This window comes from Puma concolor, chromosome B1, assembly GCF_028749965.1.
Source record: "Puma concolor isolate L17-30 chromosome B1, mPumCon1.1.hap2, whole genome shotgun sequence".
NCBI classification, from domain to species: domain Eukaryota; kingdom Metazoa; phylum Chordata; class Mammalia; order Carnivora; family Felidae; genus Puma; species Puma concolor.
This window is the reverse complement of record NC_141670.1, coordinates 206,064,172-206,089,133: the sequence shown is the minus strand read 5'-3', so window position 1 is coordinate 206,089,133 and position 24,962 is coordinate 206,064,172. Positions and strand designations below refer to the sequence as shown.

The 24,962-nt window shown below is 44.8% G+C and overlaps 1 protein-coding gene and 1 long non-coding RNA gene across 12 annotated transcripts in view; one reads left to right on the top strand and one right to left on the bottom strand.

Moving 5' to 3' along the window:
* FAM193A (family with sequence similarity 193 member A) overlaps positions 1-24,962 on the top strand; it is a 170,245-nt gene that overhangs the window by 101,742 nt on the left and 43,541 nt on the right. For all 11 annotated transcript variants that reach the window (XR_015250641.1, XR_015250642.1, XR_015250639.1 and 8 more), the window contains 7 exons: positions 4,673-4,797; positions 8,884-9,031; positions 15,937-16,014; positions 17,575-17,687; positions 17,822-18,064; positions 20,473-20,626; positions 20,743-20,922. Coding sequence is in view for 7 of the 11 variants with exons in the window: in XM_086705601.1 (XP_086561727.1) it covers positions 4,673-4,797; positions 8,884-9,031; positions 15,937-16,014; positions 17,575-17,687; positions 17,822-18,064; positions 20,473-20,626; positions 20,743-20,922 (1,041 nt within the window). In the remaining 4 variants the exon portion in view is untranslated. The remainder of the gene's footprint in view (positions 1-4,672; positions 4,798-8,883; positions 9,032-15,936; positions 16,015-17,574; positions 17,688-17,821; positions 18,065-20,472; positions 20,627-20,742; positions 20,923-24,962) is intronic.
* LOC147582149 (uncharacterized) lies at positions 8,667-15,840 on the bottom strand. Its single transcript, XR_015250643.1, has 3 exons — positions 15,543-15,840; positions 12,253-12,292; positions 8,667-9,408 (listed from the first exon to the last, which is right to left on the bottom strand). It is a non-coding gene; the product is annotated as an uncharacterized LOC147582149 (long non-coding RNA).

Sequence of the window (24,962 nt, the reverse complement as noted above, 5' to 3'; positions counted from 1 at the left end):
GCATGAGAGGCAAGAAGCCTTAGGGGTGAAAAACACATCGGCAGCTGGAGTTCTGAGTAACTTGTGTGCCCCAAAGCCACCATTCACTCCAAGGATTTATAATCCTGGAAGACAGGATGTACAGCCTAGGTCCAACCCCGGGTGGCATCGGCACGCAGTGCTGGGCCTGCAGATGGCCACCACCTCCCTGTGAGAGCGAAGGAGAGGCCCTCAGACTGGAGGGACGGCAAGGGCGTATGCCTGTTATGATCTTGGGGTGGGCAGAGGTGAAGTACAGCCTCCCCCAAAAGTGTGTAACTGTGAACCAACTGCCTCCTCGGCCTGTGGTCTCAACAAGTGCTGTCGGTGGGGTATCGCAACTCCCAAGCCCACAGGTCACTTCATGGTGATGGAGGCTGTCATGTCAGTAAATCAAGCAACGTGCACGTAGTGGGCTTGGCGTCATCCCAGGTAACCACAGTAACCTTGTCGTGTCACAAAAGCCGACTATGACTTCTTATCACTGACTCACACCCAGTCTGTATAAAAATTCTCAGTTACCTCCAGAACCTCTTTTATGGTTGGAGCGTTCAAATCAGGATCCAACAAGGTTCACACAGTTGTAACAATATCCTTCCAGGCCCGCCGGTGATCTTTGCAGGATAAGAAATTGACACAGCTGAGTTAAGATTGAGTTAAAGTTAGTGTCTGAAGGCAGCAGTTCTCAACATTTTTGGACTTGGGGCCCTTTAAACTTAAAAACTGAGGACTCCAAAGGGCTTTTCTGTCTTTGTATATTTTATCTGTTAATATTTGCTGTATTGAAATTAAAAATTTAAAACTATTAAAGCACTTTTGAGATGAGCCCCATTACATAACATAAATAGCACATATTTTAAAATAAAAACTATTTTCTTTCTTTCTTTCTTTCTTTCTTTCTTTCTTTCTTTCTTTCTTTCTTTCTTTCTTTCTTTCTTTCTCTTTCTTTCGTTTATTTTTGAGAGAGACAGAGCATGAATGGAAGAGGGGCAGAGAGAAAGGGAGACACAGAGTCCGAAGCAGGCTTCAGGCTCCAAGCTGTCAATACAGAGCCTGACGGGCTGGAACTCACAAACCGCAAGATCACTACCTGAGCCGAAGTCGGACACTTAACTGACTCAGCCACCCAGGCGCCCCAAAAAGAACTATTTTCTGAAGCATATTTAGTAAGAAGAGGGGCGTCATTTACATCTTTGCAAATCTCCATAGTTTCTGGCTCAAACAGAGGACACATGGATTCTTCTCGTTGCTTCTCCGCTCATGCTGTTGTCATAGGTTGCTTTGGCTGAAGTTATTGATGAAAATCCTGCCTCACACAGATGTGTATTTGGAAAACGGAGGAGTATTTTAGTAGCCTTTTCAGCCATTTTTCTTGGAGAGTACAACAGTGCCTTAGTGCTTCTTAAATGTTTATCTTTGGGAGAGAGAGAGAGCGAGAGCATGTGCACAAGCGAGAGCGGGATAGAGAGGGGGACAGAGGATCTGAAGCAGGCTCCACGCTGGCAGCAGTGAACCCACCTCGGGCTCAAACTTACAAACCGCAAGATTGTGACCAGAGCCGAAGTCAGACGTTTAACTGACTGAGCCATGCAGATGCCCCCAGAGCCTGTTAATGGTTAGTTGCAGTGTAGACTCTGAAACCCTTGAGCTGACTGTATTGTTAACATCAGAACCATTATTGTAGCCCACACTTTGAGTGGATGTGCCCATGCATGGGTTTCTAGCATCATGCATTGGTTATTTGGAAAATACTGGTTCACTGAATAATTTAGTGCACATCTTCCTGATGATATTCAGTATAAAAAGTGACCTTTGTTACTGTCACCACTGATCCTTATCAGAATGGAGAAGCTTCAAGGCCACAGTGGCAATTTTCCAAAGTTCTGATTTTTGCTTGAAAGCTTGATTTTTTTTTCCAAAGTTCTGATTTTTGATTGGTCACAAATCGGTCAATTATTTTCCTTAAAGCAGCAAATTGGCTTGCTGTGCAAACCCTGCCTGCTAAGTTCTCTGCTAACTCGACTGGCTTCTCTTGGAAACATCTCCTGTTTTTCTGATTCTGCAGAACCCATGGCATACATCTAGACATAGAAAGAATTTTTAAAAACATGACTTTCATGGGAAATGTACTTGTGGGTTTATTCCACACTGCCCTGGAGAATCAGAGGATGATGGGGTCATAGTTTATTTTTTTTTAATTAAATTAAATTAAATTTTACTTTATTTTATCTTTAGAGAGAGAGAGAGTGCATGAGTGGGGCAGAGGGGCTGAGGGAGGAACAGAGAGAGAATCCTAAGCAGGTTACACACTCAGTGTAGAGCCCAACAAGGGGCTTGATCTCATGACTCTGGAATTGTGACCTGAGCTGAAATCAAGAGTCAGATGCTCAAATGACTGAGCCGCCCAGGTACTCCGATAGGGTCACATTTAACAAAATGTATTTTATTTTATTTTATTTTATTTTATTTTATTTTATTTTAATTTTTTATTTTATTTTATTTTATTTTATTTTATTTTATTTTATTTTTTTATTTATTTTATTTTTTATTTTCACTTTTATTTTTATTTTATTTATTATTTAAAAATTTTTTTACATGTTTATTTTTGAGAGAGCATGAGCAGGGGAGGAGCAGAGAGAGAGAGGGAGACAGAATCTGAAGCAGGGTCCAGGCTCTGAGCTGTTAGCACAGAGCCCGATGGAAAAAGTTTATTTTAAATATTAAAATAAAATTAGGACTAAAGTTATGCTTCCCACTAAGAAATGCCTTGCTAGACTGCGGTAATCATGAAATCTGAATTTCTATCCACAAGGACAGAAGAATCTTGACTATCCTGGTATTTCTCAAGGTCTGTTACAGAACTTGATTCTAAATATCTTCTCTTTCTTCTTCCAAATCCCAAAACCTTCTTGCAGTTGAATGTGAAAAGTAAAACTAGCCTGGATATAAAAGCACAAGCCTGAGTCATTGGCGGGCTTGTTCTCGGCGCCTCTGGCTCAGGCAGCACCGAGTCCCGGCCACACTCACACACAGGCGCTGCTCCCCCCTCCACCCTCCCCCTCTGTAGCTGTGAGTGCACGTCTTCCCCGGAGCCCCCCTCAGCTGGCCGAGGGACTGCTCTGGCTGCTGCCTTAGCTCCTACACGTTCTCTGTTGTAGAGACGAATTGTGAATCGGATCACTGCCTACTACTCTGTCCCCTGGTGACTCCTGGGGAGCAGGGACCTACGGTTCTGGTCTTTGTGTTCCTGTACCTGGCACAGCACCTGCAGAGAGTAGTCTCTGCTGAGGTCCGTGACACGTGGCATGTTCGACATGTCCTCTGTGGCCACGTCCTTAGTACATTTTTGGGGTAACAGTTTCTCATTCCAGAAACGGGGCTGAGTTTATTGGTTCCTGGGCCACTGTCCCTGTTTTGAATACAGGTGTTGAAAAAGCACACCTACGGGAGTGAGAGCAAGCTGTGGAAACATGGACGACACTGGGGGTTTGAGGTTCTCTGCAAGCATCGCGGGTTCCTTAACCAGCTTTCTCTCTGTAGGGTATGAGGAGAGCACTGTAGGTGGCGGAGCGGACACACACATCTGCAGTGTGGTGGTGCCACTGTTGTGCGCTGAGCACTGTCTCACTGGTGTTTGTGCTCAGGAACAGGAAACGATGGCTTTAATTCAGTCTCTCAGCCCCCGTGCCAGCCCGTTATCAGGGGGCAAAACATGGACTGTTCTTGGGTGGACGTTTACTGACATCTGCAGGTGTGATCACTTTGATTCACTTTGGCTAACTTGTGGAACAGACCACTGAAGGTGCTCACTGTGAGTACTTCGTCTCATGGACTGTTGACTGCATCTTGCTGAGCAGTGCCCAGAGTTGGCGGTTGCTTAGGGAAGGAGCATCTCCCTGTGGACGTGAGACGGTGAGACGCAGGTAGCGCACGCCTGTAGCTTCCTGGTGGAAGCATCGCTTCCCACACAGGCATTTGCTTATAGCAAGATCCGGTAGAAGTGAATGCCGCGTTTAGGGAAGGTGCCGCTGTCTCTCCTGGTCACCTTGCGTTGAGGGCAAATGGATGTCACCCTCCGTGATGGCCAGGACACTCCTGAATGTTTAAAAGATGTCTCAAGTAACTGATGAGTTTGGCTGCGTTTGTTAGGGAAAGGAAAGACCTGACTTTTCACAGCATATCACTAGTGGGGCAATTATTTGCATCTATCAGAATGGGAGATTTCTCAAGACAGGCAAGAAGATGATTCTCCTGTCATATCAGAGGGTTTGTGTGCACTTAAATTGTGTGAAGAGTAGGGCTTGCAGTGCGTTTTGGAAGCACAGTTGCACGGAATGACCATCAAATATACACATGTGTTTCTCTCTCCCTCTGTTGTTTCTTCAGCTGTGTGTGTCTTACCCCCTTTCCCTGTGTGAAGGGTTTAGAAGGGAGGAGAGATGGGGGTCCCGTGTGCGTGTGGCCAGATACCTGCGTCAGGTTGTGCTCTGGGTGCACAGGGAGCAGCGACCCCTCGTCCACAGGATGTTCGGGCTTGTGTAGAGGATGGCGGGGGCGGATTCTTCTGGGAAATTTTTAGTTTTCATCAGCACAGTACATCTTCGTTTGTTTGTTTGTTTGTTTGTTTGTTTATTTATTTATTTATTTTAACTAGGAAAACGAACACTTGAAAAAGTTCCAGGTGACGTGGGAGCTGCATAATAAACATCTGTTTGAAAACCTGGTCTTTTCAGAGCCACTTCTCCAGAGCAACTTGCCGGCACTGGTGTCACAGATCAGGTATCTGGTCTTAATCTGCATGTGTCTCTGTGAGGTGACAGCATGGGCCTTTTCCCTGTGGTGTAGCATGTGTACATCTGAACACCACTGCAGTGTGCAGGTTCTTGCCCAAAAAGTCGCAGGGCTTAGGGAAAAATACAGTTTGGACAGAGACTCAAAACCCTGCGAGCAATACAATTAAACTTTAGAATAACAAACTCCGCAACAATACCTCTAAGATTCAGCACCGCAAAGTGATGGATCACTAAATTCTACACTGTAACCAATTTTACCGTATACGTTAACTAACTAGAATTTGAATAAAAACTTGGGGCAAAAAAAGATTTAACACCAGAAATTCCTTGTAAATAAGGACAAGGACATAGGATTTTTCTTTGACAAGACTCAGGCTTGGCCCGGTGGCTGTGACGTAGTCCGTACTGTGGCACTCAGGTGTGCAGGGGGAATGGGAAGAGGGTGTGGGGGGTGAGAGGAGGGCTCCAGCATGGACCCGACAATGCCAAGGGGCTCCTGGGCACTGAGGGCAGGGATTTGTGTCTCTCAGATGCTCCCTCCGTGCCTTTGTTCAGGGCTTGGGTTCTTCTTACTGGTGTAGAGTATCCGTGGGGCTTCCTCATGTGTGCCAGGATGGGTGTGCCAAGTGCAGTATGCAGGGCATTTGCCCTGGTTGATGCGGCTGGGGGTGTGTGTGTGTGTTCCCACGTGGCTGTGCTCAGTTGGGAGGAGCCTCTTTGGGTCTGCATTCCCTGTGTGCTGCCTCGCCAGGTGCATGCTTCCTGGGTTCTGCAGCGTGGTGATTTTGTTCTATGGACTTAACCACATGTGACCAGACTCCTACACTCTAGACGCTTAATAACAGCATGGACCACGGTCACCTTTATTTAAATGTCCATGCTGAAATTTATTTAGACCAGATTGACAAAGAAGGGAATTTTTTTTTTAATGTTGGTTTATATTTGAGAGAGACAGAGACAGAGAGAGACAGTGTGTGAGCGGGGAAGGGGCAGAGAGAGATGGAGACAGAATCTAAAGCAGGTTCCAGGCTCTGAGCTGTCAGCACAGCTTGGACCCACGATTCACGAGGTCATGACCTGAGCCAAAGTCGGAGGCTTAACCGACTAAGCCTCCCAAGAGCCCCAAAGGGAAATTATTTTTTAAGTAAATAAATTATTATCGTAGTTGACTTACATAGCACTTTTTTCTTCTCTTGAAACCCATTTATCAACCTAGTTTTCATTTCCTATATTCCTAAATTCTATCTGAGGGATCATAACTGTTCTCACTTAACACTCACCTCTGGAGAAAGAAGAACTCTAAAAGCAGTTGGATAAAGGTAATGGGGGCAGAGAGATCAGAACCAAGTGTTGTGTGGGTGTGGCCTATGCTCTGCTTGGCTCCTGACCCCTGCCGACATCCCCTTCCCCTTCCCCACAGCCTCTTCTCCGCCCACCCTTTCCCTCTGTGTCCACTCTGCAAGCATCTGGCACATTCCGTGGTGGGGGCATGGATCCCTGAGTGTCCTAACTTTGACCCCCCCCCCCCCCCCACAGAAGAAAGAGAGGAAAATACTCAAAATTGTGAGTTTGAAATGCAAAACATGGTGTTGTCCCTAGTCACGACATTGAGATCCACCAAAAGCACTTTTTATGAAAAGACATGAGTTTTGGGAAGGGGGAGGGTTCTTACAGCAAGATTCCAGGACCTCGTACTTTCTTGTTCTGGTGAGCCAGTCAGTTTGATGGGCTTATCATCAAACTGGGGCTGAGTGAGCAGTACCTGAAACGTGTCCCAAAACTGTGCCTTAGTTCCAGATTTCTTACTCATTGCACATGATGGTAAGACTCCAGAGACTGGCAGTGTTTTAGTCTTGAATGCTAATTCTGGGGTCAGGCTGAAGTATTGCTCATGGGAGCAGGGTGGGAGCCAGGGAAATAGAGATGGGGACCGAGCTGGGGAGGAGGCAAGAGAGCGTTCCCCAGGAGGACTGGTGATGCCCAAAGCTCTTCTGTGCTCCCTGGCAGACTCCCTTTTCAGACCCAAGAATAATTCAGGTTTGAGCTTCTGGCGTATAGATACCCATTTAACAATGTGTACCAGTTTTGGGATGAGTTGTATACAAATACTATCCCCTAAAGTAATGACCACGGCTGTGGCATGTAAAATCTGTAGTTGCGAGTATTTTAATTGACACTGGGCTCTGGGCCTGTGTTTAACTTTATTATAAAGTAAAACATAGATAGACAAAACTACACAAAGCAAATGTACAGCTAAATGAATTGTTGGCAGGTGAGCATCCCATGGCCACCCGTGAGCACAGCCCCCAGGAAGTCAGTACCTCTGTGTGGCCCGTCCAGACACAGGGTCCTCTCCCTGAGCTGCCGCTGAACTGGCTTCCGTGGTAGTCCTGCTCTTTCTTTTTTTTCTTCTCATATTACTCAGGTGTGTGTTGCCATCGTCTTGCCTAGTTTTTTGTTTGATGTATCTTTTGTATTTTGGTTTTTTTCAAACACGAATTATTTAAGCGAGGCTGACCTCATGTAAAGGAACCAACTAAGTTCAAGAAAGTTATTTCTCTCCTTTTTTTTTTTTTTGAACAGCTTTGCTGAGATAAAATTTACATGCCATACAATTCACTCATTTAAAGTATACAGTTCAATGGCTGTTGGTATATTACATCGTCAGCTATTAAAAATTGTGGTAAAGTATGTACAACATAAGACTTGCCATTTTAGCCACATTTAAGTGGACAATTCATTTGGATTAATTACATTCACAGTATTGGGCAACCATCACCAGTATCTATTTCCAGAACTTTTTCATCACCCCGGAGACTCCATCATGGTTAACTAACAATTCCCCACCCCTTCTTTTCCCCATGTCTTTGGTAATTCTTTAACCTCCCGGTCCCCACCCCACCCATCCTGTCCCTTGTAATTTATCTGTTGAAGAACCTGAGCCCTTGACCCTTCAGAGATGCCCAGAGTGTGGACCCCGCAGCCTGCGTGCTCACAGGGCACCGCACAGGCTTTCTGTCTGTGCTGCCGGAGAGCTGGTGCTGGATCCAGGAGCTTCATCAGACCTGTTTCCTTCCCTGTAGCAAGACCAGGAGCCTCACTGTCTGCTTATTTGTTGTTATGGGTATTAGCAGCGATTGCCCAACTGGATTTTATTTTAAATATATAATATTAATTGTTTGGGAAATGTTTAATTAGGTTTGTGAATAAACTTACCAAAAGTGACTTCATTTCGTTCTCCTTATCACTTATTTTTTCACATGCATGGTATTTGTAACCGAGGTTACCGTGAGTATCTTTCCATGGTGTTATCATGCATTTACAAAGTGAATATTTAGATAGTGACCCGTGTGTTCAGCCACTGATGCCATGCGCCGTGAGGACATTCTTCATTTTCTCTCTGGATTCCAGTCCAGCTCTGCTTGAATGTAAGCCCTGTGCCTACACATTGTGCTCCGATTACCCCACCAAAGATGTCCCGGGACCCCTGACTGCTTTGCTCTCCATTGGCTCAAAATGGAACCTGTATCATGGTATAGGAGGAGAGCAGTTCTCACTTCTGGTAGAAGGGGGAAGAAAAATGTGTGCCGGGCAGATACCGGTCTCCCTTAACATCCCCGTTTTCCAAGTGGTACAAGAGAAGGCAGGATGACGTTACATAGAAGAAGGGCTTTGCGTGAAGCATGGGAATCTGTGATGAGCAAGGCTGTGGAAGCAGGAATGGGAGAGAAAGCGGCTGGCTGCTCTGGGACTGATGAACAGCCAGCCAGAGGGCTGTGTTCTCAGGCCCTGGGCCCACCCAGTCACTGTGCAGAGCCCAGAGCAGCCTCAGAATCTTGGTCTTTTAGAAGAGTGTTGTTTGGTTTTTTTTTTTTTTTTTTTTTTTGAGCTCTTCTTTGAGCTTCTCCTTGATTCCAGATTCTGTTCTGGGTGCCTCACAGCAGCAGCCTGGTGCAGTGCTTAGCGGTGTCCCACTTGTCACATCGGGAGAGGAGGTGACGGAAGCAAAACTCCCGTCTCTGGCCTGGAGCCTTTGGACCCCTTTCCTTTGCTGAGATGCCTCTCTCCCTAGGCTGGGGACCACAACACACGACACGTGCAACGAGGACACGTACAGCACCCTGCTGCAACGGTACCAGCGCTCCGAGGAGGAGTTGCGCAGGGTGGCTGAGGAGTGGCTGGAGTGCCAGCAGAGGATCGACGCCTATGTCGATGAGCAGGTGAGTGCGTGCTGCCAGGAGATGTTGTGGGCCAGGCACGTGTGCCAGGGTGACCAGGGACGGGGAGGTGCAGGTGCGGTGACAGGGAATGGGGAGGTAGGTGCAGGTTGGGGGATTCTGGCCACTGACTTTCCAAAGGGAGCAGAGATTCTGCGGTGCCACAGTGGTCTTCATTCAGTTGTGCCTGAGGGTGGCAGCAGCTGTTAATCAGATCACTGTTGGCCTGGCTACACCCACCGTCACCTGCATGGGCTGCCACCTGGTTCAGTGTCCCCTCAAGAGTCTATGAGGCCCTTGGGAGCTCCTGAGCCTTGTAATTTCAGGAACCACTTCCTGAAAGCTCTGCCATTCAGAGCCCATTCTCGGTCTCTCACCATCTAGAAAAGGAGTGCAGACAGAACATAGTTGATTGTACTTGGCAGGTGCTGACAGGGACGGAGGAGGACCAAGAAGGCAGGGCCCTCCTCTTGGAGATGGGGCCTGAGGGCAGGTGCAACTGGTCAGCAGGAGCCTCTTAGGAGGCCAGAGTGTGGGACTTCCAGAGGGCACCCCAGATGCCTGCCCGCCTTTCTAAAACTGCAGGAGGGTGGATAGAGGAGGAGGAATTCAAAACCGCCCTTTCCAAGATAACAGGATGTAAGGAGTGATAAGGGAGCACTGACAGAGCTTTGTTTTACTTTTGAGACTCTGGGATTTGGATCTGCCCTACTGCAGACCCCGTGGATGCTTTCTCTTTCCATGTTATAGGTAGGATGAATATAAATGCAGTTCTGGTTTTAGAAATTCTTTCTTCATTTCTCCAGTTAAACTGTGACTAAACACATAAATGCCTCAGGACAACTCTTAGAAAAAAGGAAAGACTGAGACTTTGCAGAAATGGAGAAAACCTTTGGGAATAGTAATTTTCTTACGGATCTGTCCCTGAAATTAAATGTCTATTTAGGAATGTAATGTATAGTATTATCACTGCTATTCTGATGAAAATGGAGTGTATGTAAAAACAACAATATGGTTATTTTCTCTAGGAAGGAAAGTACAGTCTTACTTTAAAAAGTAAACCTGAAATTAAATTTATTTCTTTAAAAGTCATGTTCTGGGGCACCTGGGTGACTCAGTTGGTTAAGTATTGCAGTTCACAAGTTCGAGTCCCGTGTCAGGTTCTATGTTGACAGCACAGAGCGTGCTTGGGATTCTCTCTCCCTCTCTCTCTGCCCCTCCCCTGCTCTCACTTGTGCTGTCTCTCTCTCTCTCTCTCTCTCTCAAAAATAAATAAACATTAAAAAATAAAAAAAATAAAAGTACATGTTCTCACAGCTCTAAATGCTTACAGTAAAAAGTAGGAAAGATCTTAAATCAGCAACCTAACTTGGCAACTTAAGGATCTAGGGAAAAAAGACAAACTAAACCCAAAGCTGGCAGAAGGAGAGAAACAATAAAGATTACAGCAGATAAAATACAGAGTAGAAGAAACAGTGAAACCAGACGTTTGTTCTTTAAGATCATCAAAGTTGTCAAATCTTTAGCTATATAGACTAAGAAAAAAAAGAGAGAAGACTCAATTACTAAAATCAGAAACGAAGTGGGAACATTATTACTGATTCTACAGAAATAAGAAGAATGGTAAAAGAGTACTGTGAACAGTATCAGAACAGAACACCAACAAATCAGATCCCTTTAGATGAAACGGACAAATTCCTGGAAACACAGAACCTGCTGAGACTAAGTCACAGGGACACAGGAAGTCTGAATAGACCTACAGCTGGTATGGAGACTGAATCACTAATCAAAAATCTCCCAGCAGAGGAAAGCCCAGGACCTGTCGGCTTTGCAGGTGAATTCTGTCAAATATTTAAAGAAGAATTAACATCAGTCCTTCCAAAAAATTGAAGAGGAGAGAAGCTCGCCAACTCATCCTGTGAGGCTAGCATTACCCTGATACTAAAGCCCCACAGACAATGTAAAAACAACAAAACTACAGGCCAGCATCCCTTAAGAACATTGGAGCAAAATTCTCAACAAAACAAGCAAACAGAATTCATAAATATATTGAAAGAACTTTACACCATGACCAAGTGGGACTTATTCTTGGAATGGAAGGAGGGTCAATATGTGAAAATTGATCAGTGTAATAGACTACATCAACAGAGTGGAGGGGGTAAAAAAAAAAAAAAAAAATGGTAGTCTCAGTCGATGCACAAAAATCATTTGACAGTATTTAACCCTTTTTCATGATAAAACACTTAACAAACTAGGAACAGAAGGGAACTACCTCCACATAAGAAAGCCATGTGTGAAAATCCATGGGAACCATCATACTCAGTGGTGAAAGACTGAAAGCATTTCCTCTAAGATGAGGAATAAAGCAAGGTTGCTTGGTTTCTCTGCTTCTATTCAACATGATACTAGAAGTTCCGGTCAGAGCAATTAGGCAAGAAAAATAAAAGGCATCCAAATTGGGATGGGAGAAGGTAAATTATCTCTGTGGATGATATGATCTTATGTGTAGAAAATCCTAAAGACTGTAAAAAAAAAAAAATACTAGAACTAATAAATGAATTCAGCAAAGCATCAAGAACAAAGTCAGTGCACAAAAAGTTATATTTCTGTATGTTAACAAACAATCTGCAAAGGAAATTATAAAAAATCCCATTACAACACTATCAAAATGAGTAAAATACTTATAAATTAATTCACTCAAGGAGGTGGAAGGTTTATACAGTGAAAACCATTAAACTTTCTGAAAGAAATTAACAAAGACATAAAGGGAAGGACATGCCATGTTCGTTGGAAGACTTAAGGTTAAAATGTCTGTATTAGCTAAAGTGGTCTACACACTCCGTGCTATCCCTGTCAAAATCGTAAAGTTGTTTTTGTAGAAATAGAAAAATACATCTTGTGGCACCTAGGTGGCTTAGTCAGTTGAGTGTCTGTCTTTCAGCTCAGGTCATGATCTTGCGGTTCATGAGTTTGAGCCCCACATTGGGCTCGCAGCTGTCAGTACAGAGCCTGGTTGGGATTCTCTGTCCCCCTCTCTCTCTGCATCCCTCCCTCACAAAAATAAACATTAAGAAAAAAGAAAAACCCATCTTAAAATTCATATGCAATCTCAGGAGACCCAGAGTATCCAGAACAATCTTGAAAAAGAACAACAAAACTGGAGGACTCACACTTTGTGATTTCAAAACTTACCCATACACAGAAGAATGACATTGGAACCTTACCTCACACCATATGCAAAAATTAACTCGGTAGATCAAGGACCTAAATGGAAGACCAAAAATATGAATGAAAATAGGACTCCAAGTGAAATTCAGCAGACACAAAAGAATAAATATGGTAGAACTCCACTTATATGAGGTCTCTACCATAGATTCTTAGGGACAGAAAGTGTAATTCATGGGGACCAGAGCCGGGGAAGTGTGGGGGGGGGGCAGGGGAGAACGGGGAGTTATTACTAATGGGGACAGAGTGTCATTTGAGGAGGATGAGAAAGTTCTGGGAATGGATGGTAGGGATGTTTGTACGATGATGTGAATGTACTTAATACCACTGAACTGTACACTTAAAAATGGTTAAGATGGCAAATTTTATGTTATGTGTATTTTACCACAATAAGAAAAAGGGAAAAAAGGTATTTTCCCTTTTTTTCCCCACAAAGAAAAGACATCCTCTTTACTAAAGCAACCAAAAATTTATTTTCACTCACCTATCAAGAAACCATGATGCCATTAATACAAATTAGGGAAACTGAGTAATTTTAGCATCTGGAAGGTACCAGTCTTTCTAGAACCCTTGGAATGGACATCAGTCACTTCTAATCGAGTAGTAGTTTAGGAATTATGTAGTAATTTCAAGGTTTCAAAAACATCTGTAAAATAATTGAGTATTCACAAGTAAGCATGGACGTGGGAGACGGCTGACAGCTTTAAATCACTTGTTTTTGCTTGCTTTTTAAAACGTATCCTTTATTTGTTATTTGACACATACATAAGCCTGCAGGTACCCAAATGTTCGGAAAAGTTAATCACAGAGGATGTGAGGAGAGGGTCAAAAGAGTAGTTCTATTGAGTGTGTGCCGAGTTCTGTACTAAAATACAGAAATTACTACCTTTCCTAATGTGTAGCTCCTTTAAAATCGTCTTTAAATGTGCAATAGTGATAGCTACTTGTGAGAAAAAGGTTTTTCCTAAAAACAGCAGACGTATGTCACGTAAAGGGAGGACTGGTACCGATACTGAATCTTCCCATTTAATAAGATGGTATATATTCTCTTTTTAGGGTTTTTTTTTTTTTTTTTTTTATTGTATTCTGTGTTATGATTTTACCGTTTGTTTCCTACCAAGTTTATATCTGGGGGCTTCGGGTGTTGGGGCCGCACTGTCACGCTGTTGGCACTCCACTCAACGCCCTTACTCTCCAGGAGTTTCTGAGTTGGCTGCCTCGAATTTTCTAGGAGACCATGACCCCTACAATAATGTTTTGTCTTACCCTCTCTGGCACTTAAACTGGTTTGTTTGGCTTCAGTTAAAGCCTTCGGCACAGCACGAATGCATACTGCTGTCGGCCACTGCTGTTGGCGCTGTGCTCTGCTCTGGCTTCCCGTTAGGTCACGTGCTTGCCTCGCTTACTGATGATAGTTCTTGGCAAATTAAGGAAGGCTCCCTTTTCTAGCTTATTAAAGTTACGATTTTTGTAAAAAGCAGAAATAGATACTGAATTTGATTGTATGGTTTTTTTCTTTTATGTATTTTTCTATATGAAGTGAGAGATTAGGTTTCCTAATTTTGAGACATGTTTGCATCCCTCGAATTAACGTCTTACTAGATTATGGTGTATTCTCTGTTAACCCATAACTAGATTTAAGTAGCTGATACTAGGATGTTGGTGTCTGTATTCTGAGGTATCATTGACTCTTTGTCTTTGAGGCCTTCTCTGTTTTGCATAAAGGTTATGCTAGTCTCGTAGAATGAATTGAGAAACTTTCCATGATGATGAACTTTCCAGCATCCAGTTAAAAAAAACTTGTTTTTCCATAAAGGATTTGAGGGAATACACCCTAAAACCTGGGGCATGATTTGTTTTGCAGGGAGGAGGAGCGAGGATTATAGACCTCATGCTGCCTTTTCAGTTTACATTTTACTTTGTCATCTGTTCTGGGGTTTTTGCTTCATGAGTCAGCTCCACAAATTGATGTTCGCCTAGGAAGTTGTCTGCATCGTTTAGACAAGGGATTACAAGCTTGTGCTCAGAGGGGAGGCTGTGGGAGAGCTGCTGCCCACGCCCCCCCCCGCCCCCCCCCCCCCCCCCCCCAGCCTGCCTCCCTGGCACACTTGGCATGGAGAGCACCATCTGTACCAAAGGAAACACCACACCCTCGGCCAGGAGGGCAGCAAAGGGCAGGTGCCTCAGAGCTGCGAAGACGTCCACAGAAGTCTGGCCCTTAGGTGGAATCTCAAGAGCTTTCTAATGTTGACTCAGCTTTTTAAAAAGCACTGTGCAGGCACAGCGGAACAGCCCGTGAGCCACCTGCTCACAGCTTTTCTTTGGATGTGAACGTCTACCTTGTACAGTTACTTCCTCCTGCCCCCCCGCCTGTGTCTGCCCTTTCTCAGGCCCACTTTAACTGTGGGGCCTTTTCTTCCCTTGGTCAGCCTGGGAGGGAATTTGGAGAACAGTGTTCCCGTGTTTATTGATCACATTTGCTTCTTCATTTTCCTGATAATTTCTGCTTTTACCTTTAATTTCTTCCTGCCTTATGGGTTTGTTTCTCATTTTTATTTTGTTCCTTTGGCTTGTTAGGTTGAACACATACTTTTCAGTCTTTTGTTCTGTTTCGTTCTCTCAGAAATGCATCTAAACCGGTACATTTTCTTCTACATGTTGGGCACATCTTACATAATCAGATTTGTGGGGCTTTCATTGTCAGTTATTTCTGTGGACTGTACTTTCAACTTTGATTTCTTCTCTTATGGTTTAAATGATTAAAAATGTTTTTTCCAAAAGCATGAATTTATTTTTTGAAATTACTTTTGTTTTGTTTTGGAGGGCTTATTGGTAGTATTTTCTTGTCTATGGGATTAAATATGTCCCCCCCCCCCCCGCTTTTCTTTGTTCTGATAATTTGGAAGATACAAATCCCACATCTATGTTTTTAGTGGTTATTCTTAAGTTTTTAATAATTAGAAGAATACATTTAGATAAACATCAAGACTTCATTGTTTCATAGCCTCCCCCCGCCCACTAAAACTGTACCTTTGAGCCCATCTTTATTCCCTGTCCCCCTCAATTGGGCTTCTTTTCTAATTGTGGTAAAATACACGTAACATAAAATCTACAGTTTTAACCACTGTGAAGTGTCCATTTCAGTGGCAGTAAGTACATTCCCATGGTTGTGAGCGTCCCCAGCCTCTGCCTGTAGAACGTCTCCACCTTCCCTGAAGGACACCCTGTCCCATTGCACAACAGCCCTCCCTTCCCCCCACCCCTCCCAGCCCCTGGTGCCCCCGTCTACCTTCTGTTCTGTGGATTTGACTCCTCCAGGGGCCTCGTGTGAGTGCAGTTGTACCAAATTTGCCCCTTTGTGACACCGGTGTCCTGTCCGCAGGCTCGTCACGGGCAGGCTGGGTCATCTCCATTTCTGGATCTCTGGTTCAGGCAGGGCACATTAACAAGAGGCTTTCGGTAAAGGATGAATGTTCACTACTGCAGTGACAGATTCAGCTCTGACATCTTAATTTCTTTTTTTAATGTGAGTTCCTCCGTGTTTCCCACGTAAGAAGAGCACGTGAAAGAGGTGGAGCCTCTGTAGGTGGTTTGTCACGTGCACCAGATCTGAGATCTCCCCTCGCGGACGCCTGGGTGACTCTTGCTGGTACTGAGGTTTTTTGTTTGCATCTCCTTACTAGATGACCATGAAAACCAAACAGCGCATGCTGACAGAGGACTGGGAGCTTTTCAAACAAAGGCGATTCATTGAGGAGCAGGTAAGGCTGTGGGGAGGCTGCACGCCAGAGCAGGAATGCAGCTCGGGAAACCCCCCCGTTTCAAGGCCGCACTGCCCTGCCTGCTCCTGAGATAGTGTTGTTAATCCTAGATAAACTAATTTTCCTTATCTGTTTCCGCATCCTCTGTATTCCTCAAGGAAAAGCTCGTTTATCAAGTGACCCCCTCTAGCCCTGCGCTCTCTAGGCAGGTGGTGGGGTCACAGAGTGGGACTGGGCCCACCCCCCTCAGGCCGTTTCCCGGCTTCCCACACGCCCGGGCCATACGTTCAGTGTGGCTGCTGACGGTGCTGCTCGCTCCCTGCCTCCCTGCTTCCCCACAGGCTCTTCCCTGCCCCCCTGCACCCTCTGAGGCTTGCCGGCGGGGGGGGGGGGGGGGGGGGGCTGCCATGATGTCCTCGGGGCACTCGACTCTGGAAGCCTGCTCCCCTTGATTTTCACCCACATGCTGGCGTCTGCTGCTTTTCTCCAGCCGGCTCTTCTCCCCTGGCCCTCTTCAGACGTTGGTGCCCCCTGTCCTCACCCCTGTGGTCTCCTCTGGGCCCCACGGGTAGAGGGCTCCATGCTCCGCGTGCTCTCCCGCCCCCGGCCCCCCACTACCCTTCCTGTATGGATTCTGTCCTATCAAATGGCCCTTCCAGCCTCACCCCTTCCATTGCCTGAGCTGGTCCACAGGCTTCTCTGAAATCCAGATGCTTGCCTAGTTGACTGGAAGTTTGGGTGCCACTTTCCACGTAGCTCCTGGCTCCACCCCCTTCAGTTGCTGGTCCTTGTCCCTGCAGTGGGCATCCTCCCCAGCTGGCCTTGCTCCCACCTGCCAGCTGCCAGCACGTGTCACAAGTGCCACTCGTGCTACAGCTCCGTGTGCGCAGGCCTGTGTGCCTCCAGGCTACACTGTTGGGCCCGGTGCTCTCCTCCCAGTCTGCCAAGACCCCTTTCCTGCTCAGCCCAGGGTCAGTAGGCCTTCTAGAGGTGTTTCATTGGATGCTTAGCTCAGTGCTCTGCCTCTGACCCAGAGGCTTTTTTTTTTTTTTTTTTTGGCCTCTGATGAAGTTAGCAGCGAACCGCCTCCCCTGTGAATCACACCCCCCCGCCCCACACACGCCGGCCGTGCTGAGCTGCTTTTCTGTTTCCGTTTCCGTGGCCTCCTGCACAGATCTGGGCTGGAGCACCTCCCACCTCATGGTTTCCTCTTTCAGGGTCTGAGCTCCTTGGGGGCCACAGTTTAGTTCTGAGCTCCTGGTCCCTAGTGAGTCCCGAGCACACAGCCATTTGGGGTCAAGGCTGGTGTCTGCTGGTGAGGCACCAGCGGGGGGTGTTCCTGCTCCCTGGCCTTTGTGCAGCTCTAGCCAAGGGCTGCTGCACATTTCAGGTCTGCCCCTTTCCCCCCACCCCTTCGTGGCTCTTTCCTATTCTGGGAAGCTGTGGCCGCTGGCTTCTAGATGGGCGTGATACATATTACCGTGATTACTGAAAACTCGGACCACCCGATTGGGGAATCTGCCTTGCAGAGTTAACCTCTCATTTGATGATTCCCTCCAGCTAACCAGCAAGAAAGCAGTTGCTGGTGAGAACAATTTCACGGACGCCATGAGGCACATGTTGTCCTCCCGGCTGAGCATGCCCGACTGCCCCAACTGCAACTACAGGAGAAGGTGAGCCTGTGCTGTCGTGTGGGCACAGAGGGCCCGTGGGACCCACGGCCTCAGCAGAGGCGCTGACCCTGACAAGAGTGTGGTCTGACCTTCTCTCCTGGCTCTCTGGGTAACTGTCCTTCATTCCCACTCAGATGTGCTTGTGATGACTGCAGCCTCTCGCACATCCTCACTTGTGGTGTCATGGACCCCCCCGTCACTGGCGACATCCACAGTCACCAGCTGCCCCTCCAAGTGGATTCTGCTCCCGACTATCTCTCTGAGATGCGCCCACCTAGCGTGTCCTCAGCAAGCTCAGGGTCAGGTTCCAGCTCTCCCATTACAATTCAGCAACATCCCAGACTCATCCTCACAGACAATGGCTCTGCACCAACTTTGTAAGTTGTGACTTTGTAATAAGATTTCAGAAATTTACGTAACCCAATAATGAGAAGTATGGACAGTGTTGTCTGCAGAAGTATGGATATCATTATAGTGCTTTTCCAGAAAAAGGATCCTTCATTTTTTAAGCAACTTTTAAAATATGAAATCAGTAAACCCAAACTTTGACACTATTTCATTACCTGACAAAAAAATATGGTAAATTAATAAATGCCAGTAAAGAAAAACCATGTTGGTATGCAGGGAAGTGTCTCTTCAGTTCTGGCTTCACGTTTCCTCATTTTATTTGAGGGTGATCAGCCCGAAGCTCATTCCGCCTCATTGTCCGTTCAGCATTCATGCTTATCCCATGTCTTGCTAAAAACCCAGATGATCACTTTAGCAAGCGATTGAAAGGTTCTGTTTTCCGTGTTCCCACATTATCTACAAGTACATTTTGTATGAGCGAGGTGGCTGTGCCACTATCGCCAATTCACACTGTAGGTGAGTGGTCCCACGTTTGTTCGGAGTTGTGACCCTGTCATTTGTTGAGGCTTTCCACCCTGACTTCTGGACGGGTTGCACATGGATGCGTGTTTTTATTTTATTTAGGTACATTTAGGTTTGTATTTCGCTTATCGTAGAGCATAGGGGTGTCAGGAGCCCCGTGCAGGTGACGGACATCAGCCCCGGTACCCAGTAGTAGAGATTGTTGCCCCAACTGCGGGCTGTTCAGCGCTTCTCAGATTTCTCACTTCTTCCATCTGGATTTCTCACGATGACTCTGAGGCTTTCCTTTGGAGTCTTCCAGTCCTCAGTATGCATCTGGTCTCAAACACAAAATAATTCTAAAGGGATTGGTCTGAATGCCATGACTCTGTTGAGCTCGAACTGCTTTCTAGTCCTGGACACCCTGTGCTCTCTGGGAGTCTGTGAAGGAGGGTCGAGAGTTTCCCAGCCAGCTGTTTACCAGCCTCTAAAAAACGTATCGGCAGGAAACACATACAGCCTAATAAAAATGTGTGTCAGAAGAGCCTATCCCTGCTCACATGTCACAGCTGCCAGCGTCAGGTGTGAGCTCCTGTGCCTTGTCACGTGGTGGAGGAAGTGGGCTGTGGGCACCTTTCTCCTCAGGCTGGGATTGTCCGTGGCCGTTCCGGGCCTCTGGTCCTTCAGCAGCCTGGGGCTAATGTCTGCCAAATACGATTTACCGTGACCTGAAGCCCTCCAGCGTTGCCTTTGGTACGTGTTGTCTCTTTCTTGGTGTCATCGTGAAGGCGCTTAAATAGAGTCGTGCAGTTTTAGTCTCTGTTCAGCAGTGCCCTCCAGTTTTGGTGGGCTCTAGGGCCAGTGCAGCCCGCCTTCATTACGTCGAGCAGACGATTTGATCACTTCATCGCTGAACCTCGGTTTCCTCATCTGTGGGTCGTGGTGGTTATAACATCTCAGGAGCGGCTGAGTGTCGACCAAGGCAAAGTGTCCCGTCACCTCAGGCACCACAGGCCCTCGGGAAGCCTGCACAGCCCGCACCTGGTGGGTGCTGTGTGCTTCCCTTGGTGAGTGTGCTGTAGTATGTTGACTCTGTTTCTAAAAATGGGAAAGACATTTGAGTTGAGCAATTCTGGACGCTCTTCTGAAGCTAAAAGGTCACTAGTTCTTAGGACTTTTCCTTCTGGAGGTTGTTGTATGCTGAGGCAGAAGGTGGACTCAGAGGCATGCTCACATAGACTATGGCGTGACCATGTGTGGTCACATCACACCTTGAACAATTTGCACTGCAGTGGGAGCTCCGTGCCCACTCTTTCCACACACCAGAAAAGCGTATGTTTGAAGTGGCCTTCGTTGGCTACAGTTCTTGAAATTTGCTTATAATTTTTAGTAAGTATTTCATTTGCCCACTGTTTAGATGTCTTGCTAAAGCTGATATTTACTTAAGATCATGACTGACTTGTCCAGAGCTGGCCTTATAGTGAAAAACTTTCAGTATTTTGTCAACTAAGTGCCTTAAAGTTTTGTTCACCTGGCTACGTCTGAAATTTTGGCAGTCCTTTGTAGTCCTTTAATTTTAGTAAAAAAATTGTGTGTCTGCTTGGAAATGGCAAAGAACAGCTGTAGACCAAGGCACTTCAAGTTGAGTGGAAATGCAGTGATTAATCTGATTACATTTTTATGCTTTTTCCAACATTTTTTCTACTTTTGGAGTTTTGTTTTCCATTCTTCTAAATAGTACCAATGGTAATTGTTCAGGCATTTTTTCTCCTTGTGTTCAGGTTACTGAGAGATAGTAGGAAGTGTGTGGCGCTCAGTGTAACACTCTTGTGAACAAGAATAGTGTCCGTGAAGGAGACGTCTGTGCTTTGTGGGTGGTTCACTCACTGTCCCTCCGGGTAAATGGCCTCATGGTGACCATCTCTGCCTGTCTCAGTTGTAGTGATGACGAAGACGTTGCGCCATTGTCAGCTAAGTTTGCTGATATTTATCCATTGAGTAACTACGACGATACTGAGGTGGTGGCCAACATGAATGGAATCCACAGCGAATTGAATGGTGGCGGGGAAAACATGGCTCTGAAAGATGAGGTATGGGTACAACTTCTTCCTGGTGACAATAAGTGGCAGAAAATGGTAATCTGGCATCTTATTTTTTTATATTCTTGCGTTTTGAAAAGTATAAATGATAAAGGTTGTTTTTAAAGTCCCCTCAGGTAAGCAGTACCAGTAGTAGCTCTTCAGAGGCTGACGACGAAGAGGCAGATGGCGAAAGCAGTGGGGAGCCGCCGGGAGCCCCAAAGCAAGACGTGGCTCTAGGCAATGGGAGCCCCAGGAAAGAGGAAAGTAAAGTGGACAGTCCACCCCCATCTTACCCAACTCAGCAGGTACGATTTTATCTTTCCGAACTTTGTGTTTTGCCAAGGGTATCTTTCTCTGTGTGTATTTCCTAAACATGAGAATTATTGAATGCAAAATTGTGTTGTTTTGAATAACTTCTGAAGATGAGCACTGGAGAGGATCAGAGCATGCTTTTAAAAATAAATCAACATGACTCCTGAGCCCCATTTTGATCTTGTTCCTCTTGCTTGAGTCTAATCGACTCTTGCTTGAGTCGAAATGACCGAGTCAAATCGGTCTTGATTTTGTAACTCTCCAGAGTAGCTCCAGATATTTGGGTATCATAGAGGGTTTTTTCTATAAAGAAGCAAGGGGAGGGCGCCTGGGTGGCGCAGTCGGTTAAGCGTCCGACTTCAGCCAGGTCACGATCTCGCGGTCCGTGAGTTTGAGCCCCGCGTCGGGCTCTGGGCTGATGGCTCAGAGCCTGGAGCCTGTTTCCAATTCTGTGTCTCCCTCTCTCTCTGCCCCTCCCATGTTCATGCTCTGTCTCTCTCTGTCCCAAAAATAAATAAACGTTGAAAAAAAAAAAAAAAAATTTAAAGAAGCAAGGGGAGAGTTTGTATTTTTGTTTTTTAAATGTTTATTGTTAGAGAGAGAGAGAGAGAGAGAGAGAGAGCGCACGCGTGCACACATGTGCACACGCGTGCACGCGAGTGGGGGAGGGGCAGGGAGGCAGCAGATCCCAAGCAGGCTCAGTGTTAACAGCAGAGAGCCTGACATGGGGCTCGAACTCACGAACCCATGGCCTGTGAGATCATGACCTGTGCCAAAGTTGGATGCTTAACTGACTGAACCACCCAGTGAGACTTTTTTAAACAAGTAAAATAGTGGAATGTTAAAATTTCAGAAATGGTTGATTTTGTAAGGGAGGTTTTCTTTCTGGTGGATATCTGGTTTCTTAACTGAAGGTAATACCTCATGAGACAACTGTCTTTTCTTAGAGACTCAGTTTTATAAATAGGTTATCACGTAGTTTTTAAATGAAAGGAAGACCAGGTAAAAGTCAAGATGCTTAGTTAATTAACTTACTTAATAGGCAGTGTAGATCCACGGTTCAGGCAAGGAAGGTGACATGGTGAAAAGGTGTTACATTGAGAAGTCCTGCCCCCTTGTCCTTCACCATCTGCCCTGGCCAGCACCTACCCACCCCCAGTTTTAGTCCCAGTAGATAACCAGTCTTACTCGTTGTCGTGTGTCTTCCCAGTGTTTGTTTATGCAAATGCTCATGTTTCTTCTTCCCCTTACAAATGAAAAGGCTTAATGTGCACAGGCAGTTCCCTGACCAACCCTCCCTGTACAGAGTGCACTTTGTTCTCTTCTGCTGCCCTCTGTGTTCCAGCAGGTGGATGTACCATGGTTTTGTTTTTCTTTTTAGTCCCCTGCTGCTGGGCACCTGTGTTTGCTTCCCTCTTTTTCCCCTATATACTGTTCAGGGAGCGTCCTTACACATCTTTCATACATAAGTAGGTCTATCCCCAGGATTGGTCACCAGCAGTGGCTTTTCTGGGTCAGAGTGTGATGGCTGCCCTGCCCCCCCAAAGAGGCTGCTATCATACAGTTTTGGGGTGCTGCCAGTCTGATAAGAATTGGTAATCCCTTCAAGTTTCAGTCTCCATTTTATTGTTTATGGGTAAAGCTGAGCATTCTTTTATCTATATCGATGGGCCATTTGTTTCCTTTTCCAGCTTATTGAGTTATAGGAATTAGAAGAATTCTTTATGTGTTGCCCCTCCTTTATAATTACGTGATCTGAAAACATTTTCTCTTGGTCTGTGGCATGTCTGTTAGTTTTTAGTGGTATTTTTTGAAAATGAAAAGTTTTTAATTTTGCTGAATTCTTATTCATCAACTCTTTCTTTTATGAATCATACTTTTGATGTCCCATCCAAGAAAACTTTGCCTAATACAAAACTCTGTTTTCTTCTAGACGATTTGTAATTTTAGCTCTTAGTCAGGTCTGGTTCATTTGACCCAGTTTTTACTTATGGTGTGAGAGTAGGGTTTAAATTCATCTTTTTGCACATGTGGATATCCAGATTGTCCCAGCACCATTTGTTGAAAAGACCATCTCTTTTCCTGTTGAATTGCAGTGGCCATTTGCTGAAAATCATTTGACTATAAATACAAGTGTTTATTGTCTGCACTCTGTATTCTGTGTTTATTTGACCTCTGGGTCCTTTCCCATAGTGTATTTGACCTATGCTTTATAGTAAGTTTGGAAATAAGGTAGGATCTGCTCTCCAGCTTGGTGAGGCCTTATTGAAAACTGTTTAGGCTGTTCAGAATCCTTTATGTTTCCATGTAAGTTTTAGAATCAGCTTGTTCTACAAAAAAGCTTTCCTGAATTTTGATAGAGATTGAGTTGAATTCTTGAATATTTGGTAGAATTCACCTGGGCAGAATCCTCTGGGCCTAGTCTTTTATCTGTGGGATAATACAGATCAATTTGGGGAAAATATAGTCCTAACAAAACTGGAATCTGTCAGCCTATGAATGCACTATACCTTTCCATTTGTTTAAATCATTGTTGATTTCTTTCAGCAGTTAAAATTTCTAGTAAGTAGGTCTTGAACTTCCTAAATTTATTCTTAAGTATTAGATGGTTTTGATTCTGCAGTAAATGGTATTTTCTAATTTCAGTTTTCAATTGATTGTTGGCAATATGTAGAAATACAGTTGATTTTTATATATTGATCTTATATTCTGTAGCTTAAACTCATTTATTCTTTTGTTGTTTTTCCTTTTTTTTTTTTTTTTTTTTTTTTTGGTAGATCCCTTTGGATTTTCTACATGCAAGATTATGTTGTTTGTGAATAAAGACAGTTTTACTTTTTCCTCAATCTGGATGCTTTTAATGTCTTACTCTCGCCTTCCTGAGCTAGCTAGCGCCTCCAGTCCAGCTCTGCGGGGAAGCGTTGCAAGCGTATGTCTTTGCCTTGGTCCCAGGCCTGGAGGGAAGTACTCGGTCTGTTACTAGTGTGATGCTACCTGCACAGTGTCTAGGGATGACCTTACCAAGTGGAGGACATGAATCCTGTCAACTCCCAGTTTCCTGAGAGTTTTATCATGAACATGTATCTGGTTTTCCAAATGCCTTTTCTGCATCTATTGAGATGTTCCTGTGGTTTTCATCCTTCATCCTGTTACTGTAGTGTATTGCATCAAGTGATTTTTGGATATTAAACCAACCTTGTATTCCTAGGATAAATCCCACTTGGTGTGGTATATAATTTTTTTTTTGTTTGTTGCTGGATTGGTTTCCTAATCTTTTACATCCATGTTAATGAAAGATACTATTTTATGGTCATCTCTGCTTATGACATCTTTGTCTGACTTTGATAATATTAGCCTTAAGGAATTAGTTGGGAAGTGTTTATTCTGCCTACAATTTCTGAAGCAATTTGTCTAAAATTCGGATTTCTTAAATATGTGATAAAATTTACCAGTGAAATCCCCTGGGCCTGGTCTTTTTTTGTGTGGGAAGACTTACAATTACTCATTCGGGTTTTGTTTATTAATAGGTTTACTCAGATTTTCTATTTCCTCTTGAGTTAATTTAAAAAATTTGTGTCTTTTTAGGAATTCATCCATTTCACCTAATTTGATGGCGTAAGGTTGTTTCTGGTATTCACTTATAAATTCTTTTCATTCTACAGGGTCTGGAGTGATGTTAATCCCTGGTTTTGGTAATTTTGTTTTCTTACAAATTTTGTTTGCTAGAGGTCTATCAATTTTTGTAAATAACCAATTTTAGGTTTTGTTAATTTTCTCTGTTTTTCTCTTAATTTCATTTATTTGTATTCTGATCTTCATTACTTCTGCTGCAGTCTTTGGGTTCGGTTTGTTTTTCCCTTTCTAACTTGTGAAGCCTAAGCTTAGATTACTGATTTTAGAACTTGAAAACTTATTGAGACCTGTTTTATGGCCTAACATGTGGTCTCTCCTAGATGATGCCCCATGTACACTTGAAAATAATTTGTGTTCCGCTCTTGTGGAGCGTCCTACAAATGAAAGTTTGGTCAAACTG